This window comes from Ixodes scapularis, unplaced genomic scaffold (assembly GCF_016920785.2).
Source record: "Ixodes scapularis isolate PalLabHiFi unplaced genomic scaffold, ASM1692078v2 PGA_scaffold1__304_contigs__length_218370807, whole genome shotgun sequence".
In the NCBI taxonomy this organism is placed as follows: Eukaryota; Metazoa; Arthropoda; class Arachnida; order Ixodida; family Ixodidae; genus Ixodes; species Ixodes scapularis.
Genome location: NW_024609846.1, coordinates 147,393,652 through 147,416,054, shown reverse-complemented (window position 1 = coordinate 147,416,054; position 22,403 = coordinate 147,393,652). Strand labels below are relative to the sequence as shown.

The following is a 22,403-nucleotide window of genomic DNA, read 5'->3' as shown; positions in this document are numbered from 1 at the left end:
ACGTGGATGGAGATAAAGGGTCAGGATATTTTTATTGACTTTCTACTGGTTCATTTTTGTCGCGTTACAACTTCTGGAAGATTTCCAACACTTCTCCATTGTTCTTATGCTTGACCCCTCACCAGTGCAATACACGTAAAATTTTGTGGCCTGAGCCCTCTCCTTAGACACACCGCTGTCAAACCACAGAATTGCATTATGCCTCTTAGTGAAAGATGACCCACAGACGTTTCGTTAGTTTAACAGTGTCTTATTCACAACATATTGTCACGGATGACGATTGATGAGGCGATGATAACTCAAGAAACTAAACGTTTAATGGGGGCGAACTTGTGCCCAAAACAAAAAGGGAACGGAAGAAATCAGCAAAGCGTCGCAGGTGTCGATGACGGCGTAACAGCAGGATCGTACGCAGGGCGAGACTGGCTCCGGCTTGCCACGCGGAGCCACTTTTGCACAGCCTCTTTTGCACACGCGTGTTCTTCTGGAATAATCAGCGTAGAAGCTTCGGCGTGTAGAGCATTCTAACCTTGAATTAGCAACACAATTCTCGAAATTACCACAACATCACATTAGAGTCAACAAAAATTCGTACCCGCGGCCAGGAATTGAACCCTGGCTTTCTGCGTGGAGGAATAGCGCGATAAGCGTTAAACAACGGCCGCGCTGTCTACTTGACCAGCTGCGCGCGCGGCAATATCCGCTCACCAATATTTATCCAGACAGTCTGTGACTCTTCAATCGAGAGCAAAAAATGGCGGTGGTGCGAAATGCACTAGCTTTTGTGAACATGCCTGCAGTCAAACGAAAACAAAACCATTTAACGCATACGAGCTCCATCATTTCACTTCATACGCGTAACCGGGAATAGCTGGACGACCCATATAAAGAAGTTCTTTTCTCACCAGAATGCGACTGACAAAATATGTAAAACACTCCTTCCCCCCAACACGCCATTGCATGTTTTACACCTTCTATTATTCTCCCATAACGCTTGGTTGTGTGTCAGCATAACAAAACATAACAAAATCACAAACGATGTCCAGCCATTTCCTAAGTACGCTTGCAACACTGATATGACTGGTTGTCAAAGTGCATCGGTGAAAAGTATACAGTAAAAATTCTCTTAACTTTTCTTATGTGTACACCTAAGAAAGTTTAGATTTGTAAGTGTGTGCTTTTCACCAATGACCACCAACCCATTTATTCGCTTCGCGCATTCAGCCCGAAATCTTGTGTCTCCAGTGAATGTTCCTTTAGTGTATTTGAGAATACGACCATTTGGACTCAACGAGCTACTTTTGGAGACGCTTGAAAGATTTTAGAAAATAATCTAGAGAGAAACCAACAGTTGACCACCTAAAGTGCAACTCCATGGTATCTTTAACAATACCGAAAACGCCGGAGTGCTAATAATGTTTTTTCAATAATTTCAGTCTCGAATTTCTCGAGAGAAAACCTAATATCTGAAAGGCATCCAAATAGCGGCAAATAAGTAATTTGAAGCCGAATGCCACTTGCCTGCCTGGAGCCGTAGGGGTCTAGGAAGAGGCAGAGGCACCTGGTGAGGCCCAGAAGCAGCAGGAAGACATTGAGCGTGGACAGGTGCGGCCGGGTCGAGAGCCGCGCCCGCAGGCCCAGTGCCGTGAGAAATGCCGTCACGGCCAGGCCCAGGAAGAGGCAGGCCAGCCCGTACGCGTGCACGGGCCACAGCCAACGGACGCGCTGCCGAAGCTCCGCCCAGTCCGGGGACGCTACCTGATGAGGATGAAACATGCGCTCTAAAGGACACTACATCTCTCAGAAAGCCGTCGTGAAAAGCAAGGGATATCGTGGAAAACGGATTATTACTCATCAAACCAGGCTACGGTCGCTGACAGAATAAAAACAGCAGGACGTGTCTTTCGAATACCCGACTTCTAGAACGCGCTTCATGTATTGTGCCGTTCTCGCCAGAAAACAACTTGACAACTTAAAACTTTAAAATTTAGAACTTTATTTCCCAACCGATTCGCCGGGAGGACCCGGCTTCGTCAGCGTTTTGACATGCAGGAAAATTTCACTCACTAAGACATCAGTGGCGGCACAAGAGTAAAGTAAGGGAAAGAAGGAGACAACGCCCCATGTGGAAAAACATAACAAAATCAATCCCAAAATAGGCAAGATACAGGAAGAAGCAGCAAATGAGGGACGTCTGTCCCTCGCAACAACGGAGGTCCGGGAGCGGGGGGGGGGGGGGGGGGGGGGGGGGGGGGGAGGGGGTGCCGGCGCGGCACAATGCAGCGGACGTAAAAAATATATATATATATATATATATAAAGATATATATACAACGTGCATGATGGCGGGGTTCCGAAGGCGCGGGTATAGAAGAAGAAAAGAACCCTTAGTAAAAACAGCAACAACGGACGACTTAATCTTCGACGTTTCGGCCGGAGTCCGGCCGAAACGTTGGTTGGTTCTCTTCTCTTAAAAACTTCACGCCAAAAGCTCCAAGCCGTTCGTCTCTGGCTTCTGTTGAAAGCTCCTCGCTGAAATATTTTCCGTCGGTTTTTGCAAAATTACGCTACTGCTTGCTCAGACAAGATCTGAGCAAACCCTCGCCCGCAACAGAAGTGCAAAGCATCGAAATATATCTGCTTAAATTAAGAAGCCTGACCTTTGAACTCGGACACAGTTCGCATTTCGCTCCTTAGCAATGATTGTTTTTTTTTTTGGGTTTAAAGTTCGCAAGGGAGTAGTATGGTCTCATAAAGAGAGTGGACCAATTATGAAAGACAAAACTGCTATACTAGCTGAAGTAAGCTGACGTGTAACGCCACACAGCCACGTGTGGCGTCACACGTCACGTTGCATGACGTCACACGTGACGTCACACGTGACGCTACCGCCTAGATAGCGCAAACATGCTTCATACTATGGTACCTGGATCGCGTCTTCGACTGGTGTGTTTATAGCCTTCCTGTGCTGCCCGTACATCAAAAGTGGTCCCGAAGTGGCAAAAGAATGACGTCACAGAAGCCGGAGTGTTGTGCTGTCGGAGGTCGCCATCCTGGCGGTTGGTCATAGAAATGCTAACAAAACACTGCGAGTAGCACAAGCGAATGCCAGTGTCGCTGTCGTCACGGCGTCCCAATTTCTGACGGCCAAAGCTTTCATGGACTGCAACGCTGGAGAGCGACCTGCAGCAGAACAGGAGTCTGCTACAACACTACAGCTGTTGGGACACCGCTAGGATCACTGCCGGCAACAGCATGACACTCATATCAAATACGATATAGCTTCGCCAATACTGGAAACTCCTCCGAAAACCTATGGGAGCGGCGGCGAACGTGACAATGGCGCCAAAAGCGGACTCGGAGTCTACGGAAGCGGACGACGCAATGTTAAAGTATAGGCTCCGCGACGTCCTCGAGCTTTGCGAGCCCCGTTTCTTCACCCCAACAACTGAAACAATTCATTACGGTCAACCCGTTTGCAAAGCGGAATCCACTGATTGCAACTGCAACGACAAACAAATAACAACGCGCGCATAAACGAAGATAGAGCAATTTATTTAGAGGTCTCAAACGCCACTCATGCAGGGGGATCACACGCGTTTGAAGCGCATCTGGGAAGCGGAAAAAAGGCGTTTAGCCGCTCGAACTACGTCGTAAGAAGTTACTGTTTATCCGTTAGAAACTGCGTTGTCACAATTCCTTACCTGAAGAGGTGATTATTAAAACGTGCGCAAACAATATGTTTAAATTACCAGAGCAAGCTCACCAGCCTCTACAGCATTACAAAAACAAAAAGTAACGAGAAAAATTACCGTGCAAACACTTTCCGGACTTTGCAGAAAAGATGGGGTCCCCATCCCAGACGAAATTAAAAAGAAATGGGGAACAGTCGCGAACAACGGCGAATGAAACGATGAAGTTAGCAGACGATACAAAGATACAGATCACCCAGCAAAGAGTTCCTTCAACGACGACGATCGCACGGGGCGTCGGTAACAGCATTGAACATCAGCAGGTGGTGCTCGCCGTTGGTGTTGAGTCCGCGACAAACAAAGCGGAAGCAACACGACAAAACTAAAAAAAAAAGAGCTTCACTTTTTTTTTAGCTGCACGTTGCACGTTTCTTTATTTGCTTTCGCGGCGTTGGTAGGAACGAAGAACAAAAGAGAGGGGAAAGGAAGTGATGATGATGATGATTTGGGGTTTTATGGCGCAAGAGCAACCTAGGCCATATTGCGCCAAACAAAGGTTTTCCCAAAGGGCTTAGAGGTGTAATCTAAAAGAACTGCACGTTACAGCTGGTGTTAAAGGTCAGTGTTGCGAAGGAAATTTAAAATTCAATCGAATGGTACCAATGGTTGATCGCCAAGCAGAAACTATGGATGAAATGGGGGGGGGGGATCTCGAAACAATTCTGGAAAACATTTTCGGCACTCTTGGTTTAAAGCTTTGCAATGCCACAGGATGTGCAAAACCGTCATATCTTTCCCACACTTGTTGCAAAGTTTAACATGCTCACCACAGAGCAGGTGCAAATGAGTCAAATGGGTATGACCAAGTCTTAAGCGCCAAAGGAGAACCTCAACCCGACGGACTTTATGGAAGGAACTCTCCCATACCCCCAGTATGGCTTGATATTGTGAAGCTTGTTCTCTTTTTCCAAATCCCAATCCAACTGCCATGACTTCATAATCGATTTCTGTATGATCGGTTTCAGGTCTTGGTGTGGCAGGCCAAGAAGCAGTTTTGGGTATTCTTTTGCAGAGGCAGCAAGCAAGTCTGCTTTTTCATTGCCAGAAATACCCACGTGGCTTGGGACCCAACAGAATTTGATCTGGTGTCCTAGTTGAAGTGCTTGGTATAGCCGTACCCAAAGACATTGGACGAGAAGGTTCTTGCTGTCTGATAAGGACGAAACGGCCAAAAGAACGCTTTGGGAGTCGACAAACAGAAATCTTTCATGATATTGTTCTCTAATAAGTACTCCACAGCTATTAAAATACCATACAATTCGGCAGTAAAAATATTTGCAACAGTGTGGAGTTGTCGAACTTTGCTGAAGGTAATGGAATAAACTGCACACCCCACAAAAGTTGATGTTTTCGATCCATCAGTGTAAAAATGTGAGTAGTCCTTGTATTTTTGTTCTAAATCGGCAAACTCCTGCTGAAGAACGAGTGGAGAAATAGCTCTCTTTCTGTACTTAGACAGTGACCAGTCACAAGAAATTGGCAAAAGGTCCCACGGCGCAACTCTCTCGTTGCCCCTCAGCAAAGCAGCCCCACTAAAGGGGAGATGGAGCGATGTTGCCATGCTCTGCACTCTGAAACTCAGGGGCCGAACAATGCTCGGCTTGTTTTCAAAGAGTCGGAAGGACGTAGAAGGTTGAAGTGCATCAAAAGTGGGATGTTGAGGACAGCTAGAGGAAAGGAATAACGTAGGCTAGCTCACACTGCCCGGTAAATAAGAATCCTACGCTGCAATCTGCTTCGTGTAAGCAGTGTGTGACCTGTTTTCGCTTTCGCATTTGTTTTCCCAGTGACTTTGGCAGGTTGTTTGCTTGCTCGCTTGGCGTAGCAGTTCAAAGGTACATTCCAGTACTTGTTGGCGTACATGTCCAGGCAATCCTTGCACAGCGTGCCTTTGTTTTGAGTGTCGATCAGCGGCCTCAAGTGCGTTTTCAGCTGAACTCTTATTAGGCGAAATATGCATCTGTTGAGGCGTCAGTGGCGATTTTGAAGCCAGACTTGGATAGCTCTTCCAGTTTAATTTGAAGTGACTTAATTACTCCCGTCTGTTCGGTCTTCGGGAAGCGGAAGAAGGATTTTGCACCTCATTACGAAACCTTGTTTTTTGCAATGGAGATGGCAGGCACATGGCATGCCTGCAATCTCCATGTATGCGCTGGTGTATGCCCGAAGGCGGCCGGTTGATCAACCAACGATGACCCATAGCTGACGTGACCGCGTACCCAAAGAAAATTCGAACATAAATGTATAACGAGCTTACACACCTTAATATTCGATGTTAAGCATTGTGGGGACCCTCTCCCTGGCTCCTCCGCTCTCCGTGACCTTGCCGGTCCCCGCCGCCGTATTGTCGGGCGCTCCTTCGTTCCCTGTGACCTTCCCGTTTCCAGTCGCCGGCCTGTCGCGGAATGTCCGAGCTCTCCGGGAGGAACGGGGCAAGCGCCCCCCTCACCCAGCGCTGACGTCGGAGGATCGGCTCGTGGCAGGTTCCCGATTGGACGGTCGACGGGACAAGGACTTGGGAAGGTCTTAAAAAGGGAACGGAGACAAAGGAAGAAGGCTAGGGCTTGGGCTGCCGACTTCTCAAGGGACCGGTCATGGAGGCGAGCTCGGACGGCGCTGGACGCTGGCGCAGGGAGTGCGGGCACTACGTCGAGTGGCGGACTCGACGAGCGGACCGGACAGCGACCCTGGACGACGATGTCCCCATGACGCGGTGTGGATGACCACCGCTGGGACTCGGAGAAGCTGCTGTGGCAGCGGACTCTCCCCCGGCCTCGCTGTTGACCGTCCCCCGATCCCGAAACCCCCCAAGGCAATGAGTGAGTGAATAAACCCTTTTGCCGAGAGCGAAGTATTGAAGTGTCATATTCATCCGGGAACAGGGTCTGTGGGAATCGGAGCTAGAAGATGCCCGCAGCATGTAACCCACTTTTTTGTTTGTTCCTTTATATAACGTTTCTTTAGCAGTTACTCCCACCTTGTGTAATGCCCGCAATGGCCTTCAAGGTTTAATAAATAACGATGATACTTATTAAGTATCAAAAAGTACAAATGAAGATATCGGATCAGAAACTCAACCGAGGGCGAACATAGGAGGTTATCATAGACGACAGTGAAAAAACAACAACAACAACAAAGTTGCAGACGGCCCTCCAAATGTCCGGGCATAGCGTTGCAGACGGACCGGTGGCAGTAAACGACAAAGCGAAGGAAAGAAAGTAAAAGCTAAGCCAAACAAGGCAAAGCGAAATACGCGATGACTCGAACGTCAAGTAAGCAGAAGAAAGAAAAAAGCAAACAAAACACATAAACGCAGGATGAAGAAAGACCGCAGCGGCGTAGCGTCGCCTCAAACATAAGAAGTAGACTGTGAAAAATGGAAGGAGGTGCACGACCGTCCATCAGGGGTTCTTTTTTGTAACTCCGCTTTTATTAGTTTCAGTAATAGCGTCAGATTTACATGTGCGCAATCATCTTCTTCCGGAGCACACTGACATTGCAGTAACGTACGTTTTCGAAATTGCCTTTTGCTTCTTCATCCGGAGACGATCAAGGTTAGCCAGCTCGCCTATTCGACGAAACGGTTTTAAACAATATATTCATGAGAAATTGAAATTGCAACAACAAAACGAATTTATCGAGATGAACAGTACAGTTGAAACGTAGCAATGTTTTAAAAAATTGTTCACATTGCCCTTTTCAAAGAAACGGGGCGAAGGAACATTCGTGTTTTGCCTGGCTTACGTAGGTTCTGACAGTGTTTTCTTCAGTAGAGCCCGAAAATGGCACCCTACAAGCTGTAACATCTTAGAAGAGGAGGGAGGAACGCCACGCGAAGAAAATGTCCTCGACTCACGAGGTGGAACCTACTTTTTAACATTCAAAGCAGTGAATACCTGTGACAATTTGTTTTATTGGTCACCTCGCTCGGAGATAGGCAAAACCAATGCGTTGTGGAGAATTCGTCTGCTAGCGGAGACTCCGAGCTCGCCAGGGGCGCTACGATCACTTTTCGCCCGCGATCCGCGGGAGTTGCCAGTATTGGCTTACATGGTATTTGCTTATATGATGTCATCAGGCGTTATTCGAGGGACCACTCGTTTGGACGCGGTAAACACACCAGTCGGAGTCGCGTTCCAGGCGCCATAGTTCTACGGCTTGGGAAAGAACGAGGGTTTGTTTGAGAAGGCTTTGCGAACGGGGCCCGCTTACGCTATCGCGTTCCACTTTTAAAAGTGAAGCTTAAGCGTCCCTCGAGTTCTTTTTTTTAATTGTGTTATATATTGTCTTCGCAAAAATTTGTTGATGCGCTTTGTATGCCAAAAACGTCGTGTTTACGTTCTAAGTGGCAGAGAATACGCCTAAAAACGCTCTTTGCTTGATAGTAAATTTATTTACTAGGTGGACGTGATCTATGAACTAAATGTTTGCGAGAAAAATACGTTTACAAATCTGCGAATGCGGTAATACTAGGCTTATCGCATTCTCGGGCCCACGAGACTTAGTGTATTGCACACTGTTGCACAACGCCGTCATGCCCAGCGTGGACGATGAGGACATGGTTTAGAAAGCCAAGCAACGGACACCGGTAATGGAGCGCGTTGTGGAGCCTCGAAAGTGGCGAGGGGAATAAACGCATATCCTCATCCTCTTTTTTTTTTTTTTTTTGCGGTGTAATAATTTAGGTTTTGATAATTTCTAAATAAAAATAATAACATGCCATTATCGAAATGCAAACTTTAGAATCAGGTTTCCACGAAGATTTCAGAAGATGTCCTAACGCTTCGAATGTTCCTTATTTTAAATAATAATGCGCGCAATAAAAAGTTCACATTAGACTGTAATATAAATCTTTGTATTCTGCCGGTACATATGTGTGAATAGAGAGTCATACTAACCATTAGACCAACAGACCACCAAACTATTAGACTATCAGATATTCCAAAATACGACAGACCATCAGATCATCACATCAATAAACCATCAAGCCAACACAGCATCAAACTATCAATGTCCCAAAATACGAACAAACCTGGAGGCGGTCCGCTCATCACACCATCAATGTCCCAAAATACGACAGACCTGATGGACCCTCAGAACAGTTGAGATGGCCGTTTTCGAAAGTCGGAAGGTATCTCAGAGTCTCTTTGTACGCCCGGTTTCAGAAGATCGTCCATCAAGCGAAAACAGCGCTAGAGACACCACCGCAATACGACGGCACCAGGGACGACAACGTGACCGTGCATGAGATTTCGTCAAGTGCGGCCGATGTTGGTTTCGCGTTCGAGGTTTTTGCTGTGTGTGTGTGTGTGTGTGTGTGTGTGTGTGTGTGTGTGTGTGTGTGTGTGTGTGTGTGCGTGTGTGCGTGTGTGCGTGTGTGTGTGTGCGTGTGCGTGTGTGTGTGTGTGTGTGTATGTGTGTGTGTGTTTCAGCTCGGTTTCGGAAGTTAAACTACCGTACATCTCAGGAAGTCACCCGGCGTTATTGTCAGTACATCGAAATATATTTTTTGCAACAAAGCACTCGACTGCCCCTATTTGGAATGTTTACTTCTGTTTACATCTGATGGCGCTCGGGCTTCAGTACACGTTGATTCGTATCGTCTTCCTACGCTTTAACGTGCATGTAAAACTCAATATAAAATAAATCTTAATCACATTTTAAAGAACTGCATATTTAGTCTGCGGTCGGAGTCATCTGGGCGTGTAAAGGGTTGAAAAGCTGAGGGTGTGCAAAATGCTGAAGGGCTGAAGAAGTTTGAATGGGCTGAAAAGGTTTGAGGGGCTGAGTGGTCTGATCGACTGAAGGGGTTTGAATCGCTGGGACGGTGCCATAACACATTTCGGCTGAAAAGTTATTTTCAACAGGGCGCGAACCCTTCTCCGCATTTTGATGAAGTTTCCAACGACGGTACGTAGCTGCTTTACAATAAAAAGTTATTGTAGATCGATTCGATGAATCTGATAACGACACCCGATACCCCGCCGCCACTTTAGTGCAAACATCGTATTGTTATTGGGTACCTTTATCGGGGGTACCGGAGGTATCGGAACGATTTACTAAAACTCTATGTTAGCTTGCCAGCCTATTGAAGTGCTTAAATATTTTCAATATCTTTTACCTTGCGAAATATAGTACCCACTAAATTAACCAATAGTTTCGATTCGATCACATAAGCTCTCTTTAAAACTTGGCTCTAAACAACACCACTATCAGGCGAGCGCGGACTGGGCCCATTCTCGGACTATTCATAGACGAGGACGGCAGAGCCGGGACATGCCTACGTAAGGCCAAAAAATAATCCACCCAAATCATTCACTTGATAAGACGAGTCACCAACCGCAAGCGGGGCACAGGCGATAAAGAGACCAGACAGCTCGTCCAGGCCCTCTTCTCCTCAAAGGTGCCCTAGGGCTACTACTATTACTACACAACACAACACCAACGCGACACCGTCGAGAACCTTAACAAGAGGGCGGTACGGCTTATCACAGGTCTTCCCAAGCACACCTGACTGTCGCACCTATCCACTCATGAAAATCTCAATAAGCTCTAGGATGTAGCTGAACAACTCATGTCTGCCCAGCTCACTCCGTTATTAGGTACTAAGGCAGGCCAGGCTATTCTCCAAGATGTCGGGCGCCTAACATCGTCCGCACTAAAACCTCCACCGCTGCCACCACTACCCTGGAAAAAATACGTCACCTTAACAGCTGACGCTCCCTTACCCCGACGCATGGACGCCGACCATCTAGAGCGACGAGCGTATCATGCCAAGGCGCACGAGCGGCACGTTCCCGCCTTGGACCCACGACGACACGTCGTTTACTACACGGACGCTGCTAGCGGCCCCCTCCCTGCCCAGGTAGCACCAACCAGCATCGGCTGCGTGGGTTAACATAACCCACCCTGACGTGGGGTTTCACGGACTCCCCACAGGATGGGCACTAAGGACGCCGAGTTAGAAGCCACTGCACAACGCACCCAACATGCTGAACACGACCACCCAGAAACGTCAACCACAAATATCACCATTTACACAGACACGCAAGTGGCCTAATCGGAGTGCCGCCATGCATCCAAGTCGACCAGTGAACGCTTGCACAAAATCTACGGCATCGCGTGCCGACTGCATTCTAACCATTTCACTCAACTCCGTGTCGCCTGGGTAACCCCTACTCGGGGATTCGGGGAAACGAATGAGCCCATAACGAGGCGCGTGCAGCACTAAGCAGACCTTCCGCGCCGATCGTACCCACCACCTACACGGGCCCCGTTTAGATTCGACGCAATTCGACGACACTCAACTGGACCTAACTGATAGAGCCGCGCTTGACAAGCTGGAGCGAAGGAAAATGCTCCGCAACCTGAGGACTACGGCCTTCCTTTTCAACAGGCACAACAGAGTAATACCCCCTATGCTAGCAGGAGTAAGCCGCAGGGCTCAGGCTGTCGTCCGCCGTACCGCCACAAACACCCTTATGCTGCCGGCCTTGCGCAACCGCATATATCAAGATGACCCGCACCAGGGCTACTGTACAGCATGCAACACCCTTGCGACGACGCAGCACGTTATCTGGGAGTGCCCCGAGCATACCTCGGCAAACCTCACTCATGAGGGCCCTCACTCACCCTCACTCACCCTCATCTTCACAGGTGAGGTGAGGGTGAGTGAGTTTCTGAACCAGGAAAATTCATGAGTGTGAGGGTGAGTGAGGGCCGTGAGGGCTGTGAGGGCGGTGAGGGCCGTGAGGGCTGTGAGGGCGGTGAGGACCGTGAGGGCCGTGAGGGCGGTGAGGGCCGTGAGGGCCGTGAGAGCCATGAGGGCCATGAGGGCCATGAGGGCCATGAGGGCCATGAGGGCCGTGAGGGCGGTAAGAGGTATGAGGGCCATGAGTGCATGAGGGGCGTGAGGGCGGTGAGTGGCGTGAGGGCCATGAGTGCGTGAGTGGAGTGAGGGTGGTGAGTGCGTGAGGGGTGTGAGGGCCATGAGTGCGTGAGGGCAGTTAGTGGCATGAGAGGCGTGAGGGCCGTGAGGGCGGTGAGTGCATGAGGTGTGTGAGGGCCATGAGTGCGCGAGGGCGGTGAGTGCGTGAGGCCCCCTTCATATCGAGCATCTTTCTCAGCAATTTGGTGTCAATGGCGGGTTGTTCTCTAGCTTTCCCTAGATTGACACGAATTGCTGAGATCGGGTCCGGCTCGAAATAAGCAAGCAACTCGGAGCAATTCGAATACGTTTGAAGCGGCTGCATCCAATCAGGGCCGCAAAATTTTCACGTGATACCTCGTGCCGGTGATGATGACACCGAAAGACTTGGTTCTGTTTTGAAATCGATCGTTTTTTAAAAATAAACTGTTTCAGAAAGGTGCATTAGTATTCTTAACAAGGTTTAAATGCATAAAAACACGTTTATAACGCGTAATCGTGTCTTGCACTAAATAGTGCAAGAAAAATAAAATTTTATGATGACAATGGCAAATTGCAGCAATTGGTTGCTGCGTGTGATCGCGGGCGGCCCGTGTTGCTGGTGTTGCGACGTAAAGTTTCTGGGCGAAATTGCCCCATCTGAAGCTGGCCTGAGTGGCGAGTGTGCCATGAGTGCGTGAGGGGCGTGAGGGGTGTGAGGGCCGCAAGGGCGGTGAGGGGCGTGAGGGCGGTGAGTGGCGTGAGGGCGGTGAGTGGCGTGAGGGCGGTGAGTGGCGTGAGGGCGGTGAGTGGCGTGAGGGCCGTGAGGGCGGTGAGGGCGGCGAGTGGCGTGAGGGCTGTGAGTGCGTGAGGGCTATGAGTGCGTGAAGGCCGTGAGGGCGGTGAGGGCCGTGAGGGCGGTGAGGGCCGTGAGGGCGGGGAGGGCCGTGAGGGCGGTGAGGGCCGTGAGGGCGGTGAGGGCCGTGAGGGCGGTGAGGGTCGTGAGGGCGGTGAGTGGCGTGAGGGCTATGAGTGCGTGAGGGCCGTGAGGGCGGTGAGGGCCGTGAGGGCGGTGAGAGCGATGAGGGCCGTGAGGGCGGTGAGGGCCGTGAGGGCGGTGAGTGGCGTGAGGGCGGTGAGTGGCGTGAGGGCGGTGAGTGGCGTGAGGGCCATGAGTGAGTGAGGGGCGTGAGGGCCGTGAGGGGCGTGAGGGCCGTGAGGGCGGTGAGGGCGTGAGGGCCGTGAGGTTCAGTGAGGGTGAATGAAGGGCTGAAGGTGAGTGTGACTGTGAGGGTGAGGGTGAGTGAGGGGCCGAAGGTGGGTGCAGCCGTGAGGGTGAGGGTGAGTGAGGGCGACCTAAAATGCCGACCTCTGGCCCCGAGCACGCTGCGGCTGGCTTCGAGGCCTTGCTGACAATCGGTAGCAGACCAACCTAACGCCCTTGAGGACTGGGTTGATCCCATAGGACAAGCCGCCGCCTACAATGCGGCTGGTGTGGAATCAGCTCTGCCGCGTCTTCAACACGGACCGCCGACCAGCGAGGCTCCTGCCCCGACAGCCATCGGTGACTGCAAACTCCCTTTAATACTCCCACTGCACGGTCACGGTTTGGAGTGTTTGACGATGTCTAACAGAGTTGCATTGTGAAACAGTCGTCAGCCGTTCTCAAGCGCGGCTGTGTGTACCTGTTTTCTCTTTGCCGCTGCGGATGCCTTAAAGCAAGATCAGCCATGCATGGCATTAAATAAAGACGTTTTCTCAACTCAACTCAGCCCGCCATTAAGATATGGCTGACAAGTTTACGTTGTAGGTGAGTAATTTAGTCCGTGCAGTTTAACTGCTAGCCTCAGTAACACGACCGCACGTTGTTACGATGCAAACTTAAATATACTTAGCCCACCGTGCAATCTCCATAGCCCAGAATGTACGTGGTCATCTCTTTGGAAAGCAAGTAAAAGCGCGCCATATACGTGAACGTTGAAAATGGCACAGATCAGAAGCTTTTTATTGAACGAAATCATCTCGGGGACAGCTTTTTCTGGGGAAGTGAGGCAAGCTATTGGCGCGAAGTGCACGTTCACCTAGAGCGCCGATCAAGGCTTTGAGATACCGTGTTCCCTTTTTGTTACTCAAAGTTCTGCACACACACAAAACATGAATGCGCCGACACACTATAAAAAAGAAAATATCAAGCGTAAGTTGAATAGCGGTAGTACGGTGACTCGAAGGGGAGGTGTCAGAATCGGCGCACGAGAGAAGAAGCAGCCTGTCAAGATGCAGCGGTGGCACTGCTATCGACACGGAGATGCGTCGTCCGCTCGAGTCCGCTGCGACTGGGGTGCTTCCTTGATCCCTTTCTTGTTCTTTTTTTTTTTCTTGTGTGTTTCATGTCAATGCCCGTCAGAGCCTAAACCCCTTTACAAGGAATCATGACATCCATCTCCAACAGCAGGTCCTTAACAGCCCGAATGCTGTTGCCATTTACAGTCTCCTCCACTGATCCATGTACATATTCAGCAGCTCAATGGGTGCTTGTCTCGTTGGTGGAACACAAAAATAACTTCTGAAAGCACAGCGTTTCGCAATTCAGCACTTACACTGAGAACGCTACGACATCCGCGAGCTTTGAGATTACGTTCTTTGCCCAGTACCTGCTTTGGAGATCTTTCATACTCTCCAACTTTTCGTGTCTCACACAGGGTGTCGAACCGGAACCGAACCGAACCGAAAACCGGAACAGAACCGTTATTTTTAGCCGAACCGGAACTGAACCGAACCGAAATCTTCGCCGCCATCTTGGAACTGAACCGGAACCTAACCGAAAAAAAATATAACGGTAACCGGTTCAAAACGGTTCAAGGAAATATTTTTTTTTCTTCTTTGCTAGTTTCACAAAATGAACATATGGGAATAAACAATTGGCGGCTGTATTTCTATCTGTTGATCGAATCGTCATATACATAGTTGCAACGTATGATAAATTGTGGGTTTTCATGGCACCCTTGTTGGCACTATGATTAACCATGTGTCAAGTTGTCACGTGACGTCATGGTGTCAATACATGTTGTCAAGTAATGTCACGTGGCCTCGTGACGTCACGTAACTCACTGTGTTAAATCGATTTAATTTGAGGAAGTCACTACATGTATTAACCTGCATGACGTAACATGACGTAACATGACATCACAATTTCGCACCGAGAGTCACGTGACACCGTGACGTAAGCGATTTTCATAACCCCTAGTCGAGAGTGCGGGTTCATGACGATCAGCATGGCCAAACATTCAGGTAACGGCTCATGTCAATTAGATATGATAATCAATAGCCCAACACTAACAATATCTGAAGCTCAGCCCAAGCTTTTGCTTTGCAAACCCTTGCAGCCTAGAGCATGACTGTGATGAACACTGGTGGTATATAATTAGGGTCAGATCAGGTGGCCGCTTGTTTAAATTGCGAGTTGAGGAGATATCGACAGCTGTCTCTGTCCTTTATTTTTTCTGCATCTGTTATTAGGGGAAAACTAATGGATGTTTCCGCAACCTATCAACATCACGGGTTATTCCTTAACACTATTTATTGAAAGTACAAAAAAAATGTTGCAAGACCAATTTTACATTATTGAGGCATTGAAACATTTTTTCGTTGTTGCTGAAGTATATCCGAAAGACGTCCCTGAGAATAGAAGTTTTGAAATGACTAAATGCGACCTATTAATATGACGTTACATATAACTACGTGTGTGTACCGAAGGAATACCTAAAAAATAAGATATTTTAGTGACGTGAGAGGAACAGCCGAACGTTGGCAGTCGCTGTAAGTCTCACACGAGCGTCGTTCTCAAGTTATTGCCCAAGTTTCGACCCCTCTCTATTTTGTTTAAATGAGCTATAACATATTTCTATACATTACTAAATACTACTCAGGATCAGTCCCTAACGTTAATAACTGATTGAACTTGGCTTTGCTCTTTTTTCTAGGCAATGGTGGTCGCCGAAAAAATTAGAGAAATATGAGCATCGTTCATCCCCTCAACTCGGAGCCAGAAGCGGCCACGTGCCCTGGTGCCTATCTTATGCCGCCAACGTTAATCATACCCCCGCGCTGGAGTTTTAAAGGAAGGAAACGCGTGCTGGAGCTCCAGGCATTGTTAGAGTTCGACTATTCTCATCACTACAGTGGTTGGACACGAGCCACTACCCAAGTGTCCGCCGAGGCATTGATTGTTACGAGCCGATGTACGGTGCTCACACAGTTCTCCCGCCCAATCCATGAGTCGCGCTCGACTGTCGACAGGCGGGTGGTTTTGAACCCACAATTACGACATCAATCTTTGAGAAGGCAAGACTAAAAGAAATGGTCTCGTTCAATCCTCGCAATTAAACCGCGACAAAGAAGCTTCTGAATCAGTGGCGCCCTGTGCGAGTACACTTGGACCAGGGGACCAGTACGCCTCGGAAAAGTTATGCACATTCCAACCCGATATCGTTTCATGACCCCTTTAAACTTCACGGGGTGCAAAATAAAAGCAATGAAAGGTTGCGGTTAACAAGTGTCAAATAAAATTGTCGAATTAACAGACACAAACGAAGGAGGCAATTCCTCAGGAATACTTTTAGCCTTTCCACTCTGGTGAAGAAGGAAGGCCAGAAATGCTGTACTATGGTGGGAATGAAGTAATGGCCGGCCGCAAGTCGGCAAGCCAGACTGAAAAGGCTGGAGGGGTTGCCGCCATTTATGAGCGACGGTGGCAACCAAACAACTGGCAAGCCGGCTGTCTGGTTGCCGTCGCCATTTATAGATGGCGGTAACGCATGACTAGCCCTTAACAGCACCGCTGTATAAAGAAGTGCGTCTGTGTGTGGGGCCGGGGGGGGGGGGGGGGGAGGGGGGAGTTTTAGAAACATACTGTGTTGTAAAGGTTCCTCTTCCCTGCATCTTTGGCGCAGACCAAAAAGCGTGACCCCGGAAACTACTTTGATTGGAAAAGCGCTCTTGTCAAAAAGCTCGTTTTTGTCGTGCCAGACGCTGGCACCGTTCCTCACGACGATGCACTAGGAATAATAATACTAGCCTTTCATATACTTTTCTTTCACTGAGCTTGCACCTCCCGCAGCGTGCCTTTTGCACCGTCGAATTCGACCTTCTTAGCAAGAAGGAATCAGAATGACCACCAGCCTATAGTGTGATAACGTCACGTGCATACCACGCTAAATAGTTCAGCTTTCTGGTGAAATATGATGTTCGCAACACTAGCCATAGATGTCCTAATTGTAAATTTGTGAAGTATTTCCCAACTAGTCCAAACTTCTACTTTATTTATAGCAGTCTCGCGATGAGGTATGGCAGCCTAGAGAAATGTTAGAACGCATGACTATTCTAGCATAGTGGTGAAAAGTGGGGGGTCAAAACAAGTGAAGGTAAAACCGAATATAACATTTGCCTCCCGAGGCAGTATTTCGGAAGTTTCGAGCTCATGCAAGCTGATGAAATGTAATATACTAAGATTTCAAGAATCTTTGTCTGTCCTTCGCGCTATTTATGTAAAATCATGAATATCATTGCGTGCATCTTTACGCATCTCTTTTTTGCAGTAAGGCATTCTGGAAGGGATTATTTGGAAAACATAACATTAATTATCTCTCTCTTTTTGGACATTTCGTGTATTTGACTTCCAATTCATCATGTGAGCATAGAGTCCTTTTTAGCGTACCCTGCAACCTGATGTTTCACACTGCCAATCAGCAAACAGAAAAACACTTTTACGTAGACTCCACAGCTCGCGTAGTTTCGACTATCGTCCTTCCAAGTCGGTCTCAAGGGGGTATGTGAACTTTATAAAGTAAAATTTTTTTATCAATATAAAATATATTTAATAACGAACTGAATATTTGACAACATAAATAGAGGGCCGGACACTCTAAAGCAATGCCCCCCAAATTATTTGAAAGCGGTTCCGCCAATCTTTTCCGGCGTTTTTATACTCGTCAGCCATGTTGTAAGTGATATGGGACGGCCTTACATACATTTTTGATTTTGAAGCTAATTTAAATAACTATGTGTTCCTCACACATATAACTTCTCAAACATATAGAAGTCTGTTATTGCCTTTTTTACCTGGTGAACATTAGTTTATGTGTCTGTGGGGCAGGACGAAAAGAAAGTAAACAGGGGCGCGCGCTGGAACTATGATGATTACGCACGCAAACCGTCAGAAAGTGTCCAATTAAGTAGCTGCCTTGTCGAGTAGAACGTGAAATACTACTTCGTTTTACTAAACAAAAAATAATTTTGAAGGACGCTTAAGCTTCGCCTTTAAAAGTGGAACGCGATCGCGTCAACGGGCCTCGTTTGCATCGCATTCTCATTTGCCGCGCAAGCGTGCCTCGCGTGGCCTAGTGAAAAGCGTCTGACTCGCAACTAAAGGGTTGTGGGTTCGAATCCCGCCTAAAATTTTTAATTTTTTCTTTAAGGCAAAGGAATTACTTTCAAAAGTGAAATCATTTGAAACATACGGTGACCTTTATTTCGCATTACATATCATGTTTTAATCACCCTCATTCCACGCGTGATATCACGTTTCACATAAGCATTGTGGGTTGTTTGAAATTCTTGCGCTAGGGTATGTAGCTCTGACGTCATGAACCTATCGACCTATCATGATTTTCCAGTCACGCCACCGACATCGGTTTTTCTGCGACATGAGCTCGTTAACGCTATTGTGTTAAAAACATAAATTAGCAAGATTGATGCTCATTTGCAAATAAAATTGTCCGGCATCTTGTCAACAACAAACCTTAACAGCCAGGCTATGCCAGCTTATTCTGTATAAGAAAATGTTCACTTGGGCAAGCGCTATTTTGGGCTAGATTCGATCTGAGTGCGAAGGTGCGTATAGATTAGAGTGAACAATTGCAATTACTCCTTGCTCCATGATTAGCCGCATGCGTGCGGTGCTGAGAGTAAACAATGTTTGGTTAGAACAACGGGCATTTGGATTGCCGCTCGGTGTTTCTATAAAAGATAGACTGAAAGGAGTTACCCTAAAACTTTGTTACATTTCGAAATTTTCATTGCTTTTAGCTCAGTTGGGTCGTCATCATATATATATTGTCACGGGTGGTGACCAAACAAAAAAACAGGAAATAAACAGAAAGAAATAAACGTTTAATGTGGCGAACTTGTGCCAAAAAAATAAAGAAGGAAACAGAAGAAAGCAGAGCGTCGCGGGCGTCGAAGTCGGCGTGTCAGCAGAATCGAGCGCTAGGGCGAGACTGACTCGACAAGGTCGCGGGCGGCCTCTTATCTAGAGTGCGCCGCTATCTCGAAGATTCGGCGAAAGCGGTTCGAGCGTCGCGTGATCGGGGCGAGAATGAACACGCACTTTCTAGAATACAAAAGCAGGGATAAATGATAGAAGTTACGTGCGGTACATGAATAAACGGGAACTTTCTGGAGGACCGTGACCGAGCGTTGCTTTCTCAGCCTTGCGCGCGGCATTACTCCCCCCTTTAAAAGTGCATCGCCCCGATGCAGTGTAAAACAAATCAAAATAAAAAAGAACGATAAACTAAAGAGTCTTTTGGAGCACAAAAGGTCCACAGTCCTATCGAGCGTAGTACGGCTTCAGGCGCACGACGTGGACGACCTCAGGTCGTGGTGGGCGGCGTGACGATGTTCGTGTTCCGTCGGGCATCACCTCGTAGTTCAGCTCGCCGAGGCGACGAAGTACCTTGTATGGTCCAAAGTACCGTTTCAGCAGTTTCTCACTGAGGCCGCGGCGACGGATGGGCGTCCATACCCACACCCTATCTCCGGGCTGGAAGTGGACGTCCCTGCGACGAAGGTTGTAGCGGCCGGCGTCGACGCGTTGCTGGTCTTGAATCAGGAGTCGGGCGAGCTGGCGAACTTCTTCGGCGCGTTGAGCAACCGCCTGGGCGTCGTCGCTCTCGTTGTCAGATGGCTCATGGGGCAGCATGGCGTCCAGCATGGTCGTTACCTTCCGACCATGTACCAGCTGGAAAGGGGTGAATCCAGTGGTCTCTTGAACCGCCGTATTGTAGGCGAACGTGACGTAGGGCAGCACCTCGTCCCACGTCTTGTGCTCTACGTCGACGTACATAGAGATCATATCGGCGATTGTCTTGTTGAGTCGCTCGGTCAGTCCGTTGGTCTGCGGGTGGTATGCAGTGGTTCGACGATGGCCGGTGCCACTGAGACGAAGGATCTCTTGCGTCAGCTGGGCCATGAACGAAGATCCGCGATCTGTAATCAGAACCTCGGGAGCGCCGTGCCGGAGGACGATGGACTCGATGAAAAACTTGGCGACTTCCACAGCAGTCCCTGAAGGAAGAGCTTTCGTTTCGGCGTACCGCGTGAGATAATCTGTGGCGACGATGATCCAGCGGTTCCCCGACGTCGAAGGCGGAAAAGGACCAAGTAGATCCATTCCGATCTGCTGGAAGGGTGTTGTTGGAGGAGAAATGGGCTGCAGAAGTCCGGCCGGCCTCGTCGGCGGTTTCTTGCGTCGCTGGCACTCGTGGCATGATCGTGTGTATAGGTGGACGGTCTTGGGGAGCTTCAGCCAGTAATACTTTTCACGAATTCGGGCCAGTGTCCGGCTGTAACCAAGGTGTCCGGATGTCGGGTCGTCGTGGCAGGCTTGGAAGATCTCCTCTCGAAGGTCACTCGGGATTACCAGCAACCAAGGTGTGTTGTTGTTGCCGAAGTTCTCTTTGTAGAGTGCACCTTGTCGGATGGCGAAGGTCGGTAGTACTCGTGAGAAGACACGTGGCACGGTACTCCTGCCCCCTTCCAGGTGCTCGATTAATGCGCGCAGCTCAGGATCGTCCCGTTGACGTCGTGCCATATCGTCGGTGTTCACTGCTCCTAGAAAGCACTCGTCGTCATTGTCGTCGCTGCAGCCGGAAGGGGTTTCGACGGGGGCTCTGGACAGGCAGTCGGCGTCGCTGTGCTTGCGGCCTGACTTATAGACCACTGTCATGTTGAACTCTTGTAGTCGAAGACTCCATCGAGCGAGGCGTCCTGACGGGTCCTTCAGCTTCGCAAGCCAGCAGAGCGAGTGGTGGTCCGTGACTACACGGAACGGGCTGCCGTACAAGTACGGACGAAACTTCGTTATTGCCCAGACGACCGCAAGGCATTCTTTCTCAGTTGTGGAGTAATTTTTCTCCGCCTTGGACAATGTCCGACTTGCGTAGGCGATGACTCGCTCGATGCCTTCTTGCACTTGGACTAGTACTGCGCCCAGTCCCGCGTTACTTGCGTCCGTGTGAATTTCTGTTTCCGCATCCTGGTCGAAATGTCCAAGCACAGGAGGAGTCTGGAGTCGTCGTTTCAGTTCGTCGAATGCCTGCTGTTGCTCCTCGGCCCATTCGAACTTCTTGGCGTCCTTCGTGAGATTCGTAAGTGGTGCGGAAATCCTTGCGAAATCCCGAACGAAGCGTCGATAATAGGCACAAAGTCCAAGGAATCTTCGCACGGCCTTCTTATCTGTCGGCGCTGGAAATGCCGCGACGGCGCGAGTCTTCTCGGGGTCTGGGCGGACGCCTTCGTTACTAACCACGAGGCCAAGGAACTTGAGTTCGTCATAGGCGAACCGGCACTTTGACGGCTTGAGTGTGAGTCCGGCGGTCTGAATGGCTTGAAGAACAGCTCGGAGTCGTCTCAAGTGCTCGTCGAAGTCAGCTGAAAATACTACGACGTCGTCAAGGTAGACGAGACAACTCTGCCACTTCAGCCCTGCCAGTACGGTGTCCATGACACGCTGGAAAGTTGCTGGCGCTGTGCATAGTCCGAAGGGCATCACCTTGAACTCGTACAGTCCATCCGGCGTGACGAAGGCTGTCTTCTCTCGGTCCCGTTCGTCGACCTCGATTTGCCAGTAGCCGCTCTTCAGGTCCATCGATGAAAAGTATCGAGAGTGGCGCAGCCGGTCTAGAGTGTCGTCGATGCGGGGGAGTGGGTAGACGTCTTTCTTCGTAACCGTGTTGAGGTGCCGGTAGTCCACGCAGAACCGAAGAGTTCCGTCCTTCTTCTTAACCAGCACGACTGGAGAGGCCCATGGACTGCTTGAAGGTTGGATTATGTCGTCATTCAGCATCTCTTGAACTTGCTGATGGATCACCTCCCTTTCCTTAGCGGAGACTCTGTACGGCGATCGATGCACAGGGCGCGCGTCGTCCTCAGTAACGATGCGGTGCTTGGCAACCGCGGTCTGGCGCACCTTCGACGACGTCGCAAAGCAGTCGCGGTATTCGGCGAGGAGGTTAACCAGCTGACGCCGTTCAGGGTCCGGAAGCTTAGGGTCAATGTCGAGCTGCGCTGGCGACGTACTGTCTTGCTGGGGCGGCGAGGATTCGTCAGTGATCGCAGTGATTTCGGCGGGGTTTCGGAGTTTCTCGACGTGGCCCACGGCTGCACCTTTCGTGAGGTGTTGGGTTTCGTTTCGGAAGTTCGTCACGAGGGCCACAGTCCGCCCATCCTGAAGTTCAGCTACTCCCCTTGCGACGCCTATGCCTCTTCCCAGGAGCAATTGGAGGCTTCCCTCGAGAAGAACTTCGCCACAGGAAGCTTCATCGATCCCGACAAGTACGAAAACACTCGACCGCGGTGGTAGGTTTACGTGGTTTGCGAGGACTCGGACCGTGGGTGACGTCGCTTCGGGTTCCTCCGCTGGTGGAGCAGGTTTTCGTAGCGTCAGCCGGTTTGTTCCGAGGTCGATGA

General features: G+C 49.3%; 1 protein-coding gene across 1 annotated transcript in view; it reads right to left on the bottom strand.

Moving 5' to 3' along the window:
• Positions 1-22,403, bottom strand: part of LOC121836165 — a 67,314-nt gene that overhangs the window by 32,318 nt on the left and 12,593 nt on the right. The window contains exon 2 of the mRNA XM_042290972.1: positions 1,522-1,758. Coding sequence (XP_042146906.1) covers positions 1,522-1,758 — 237 coding nt within the window. The remainder of the gene's footprint in view (positions 1-1,521; positions 1,759-22,403) is intronic.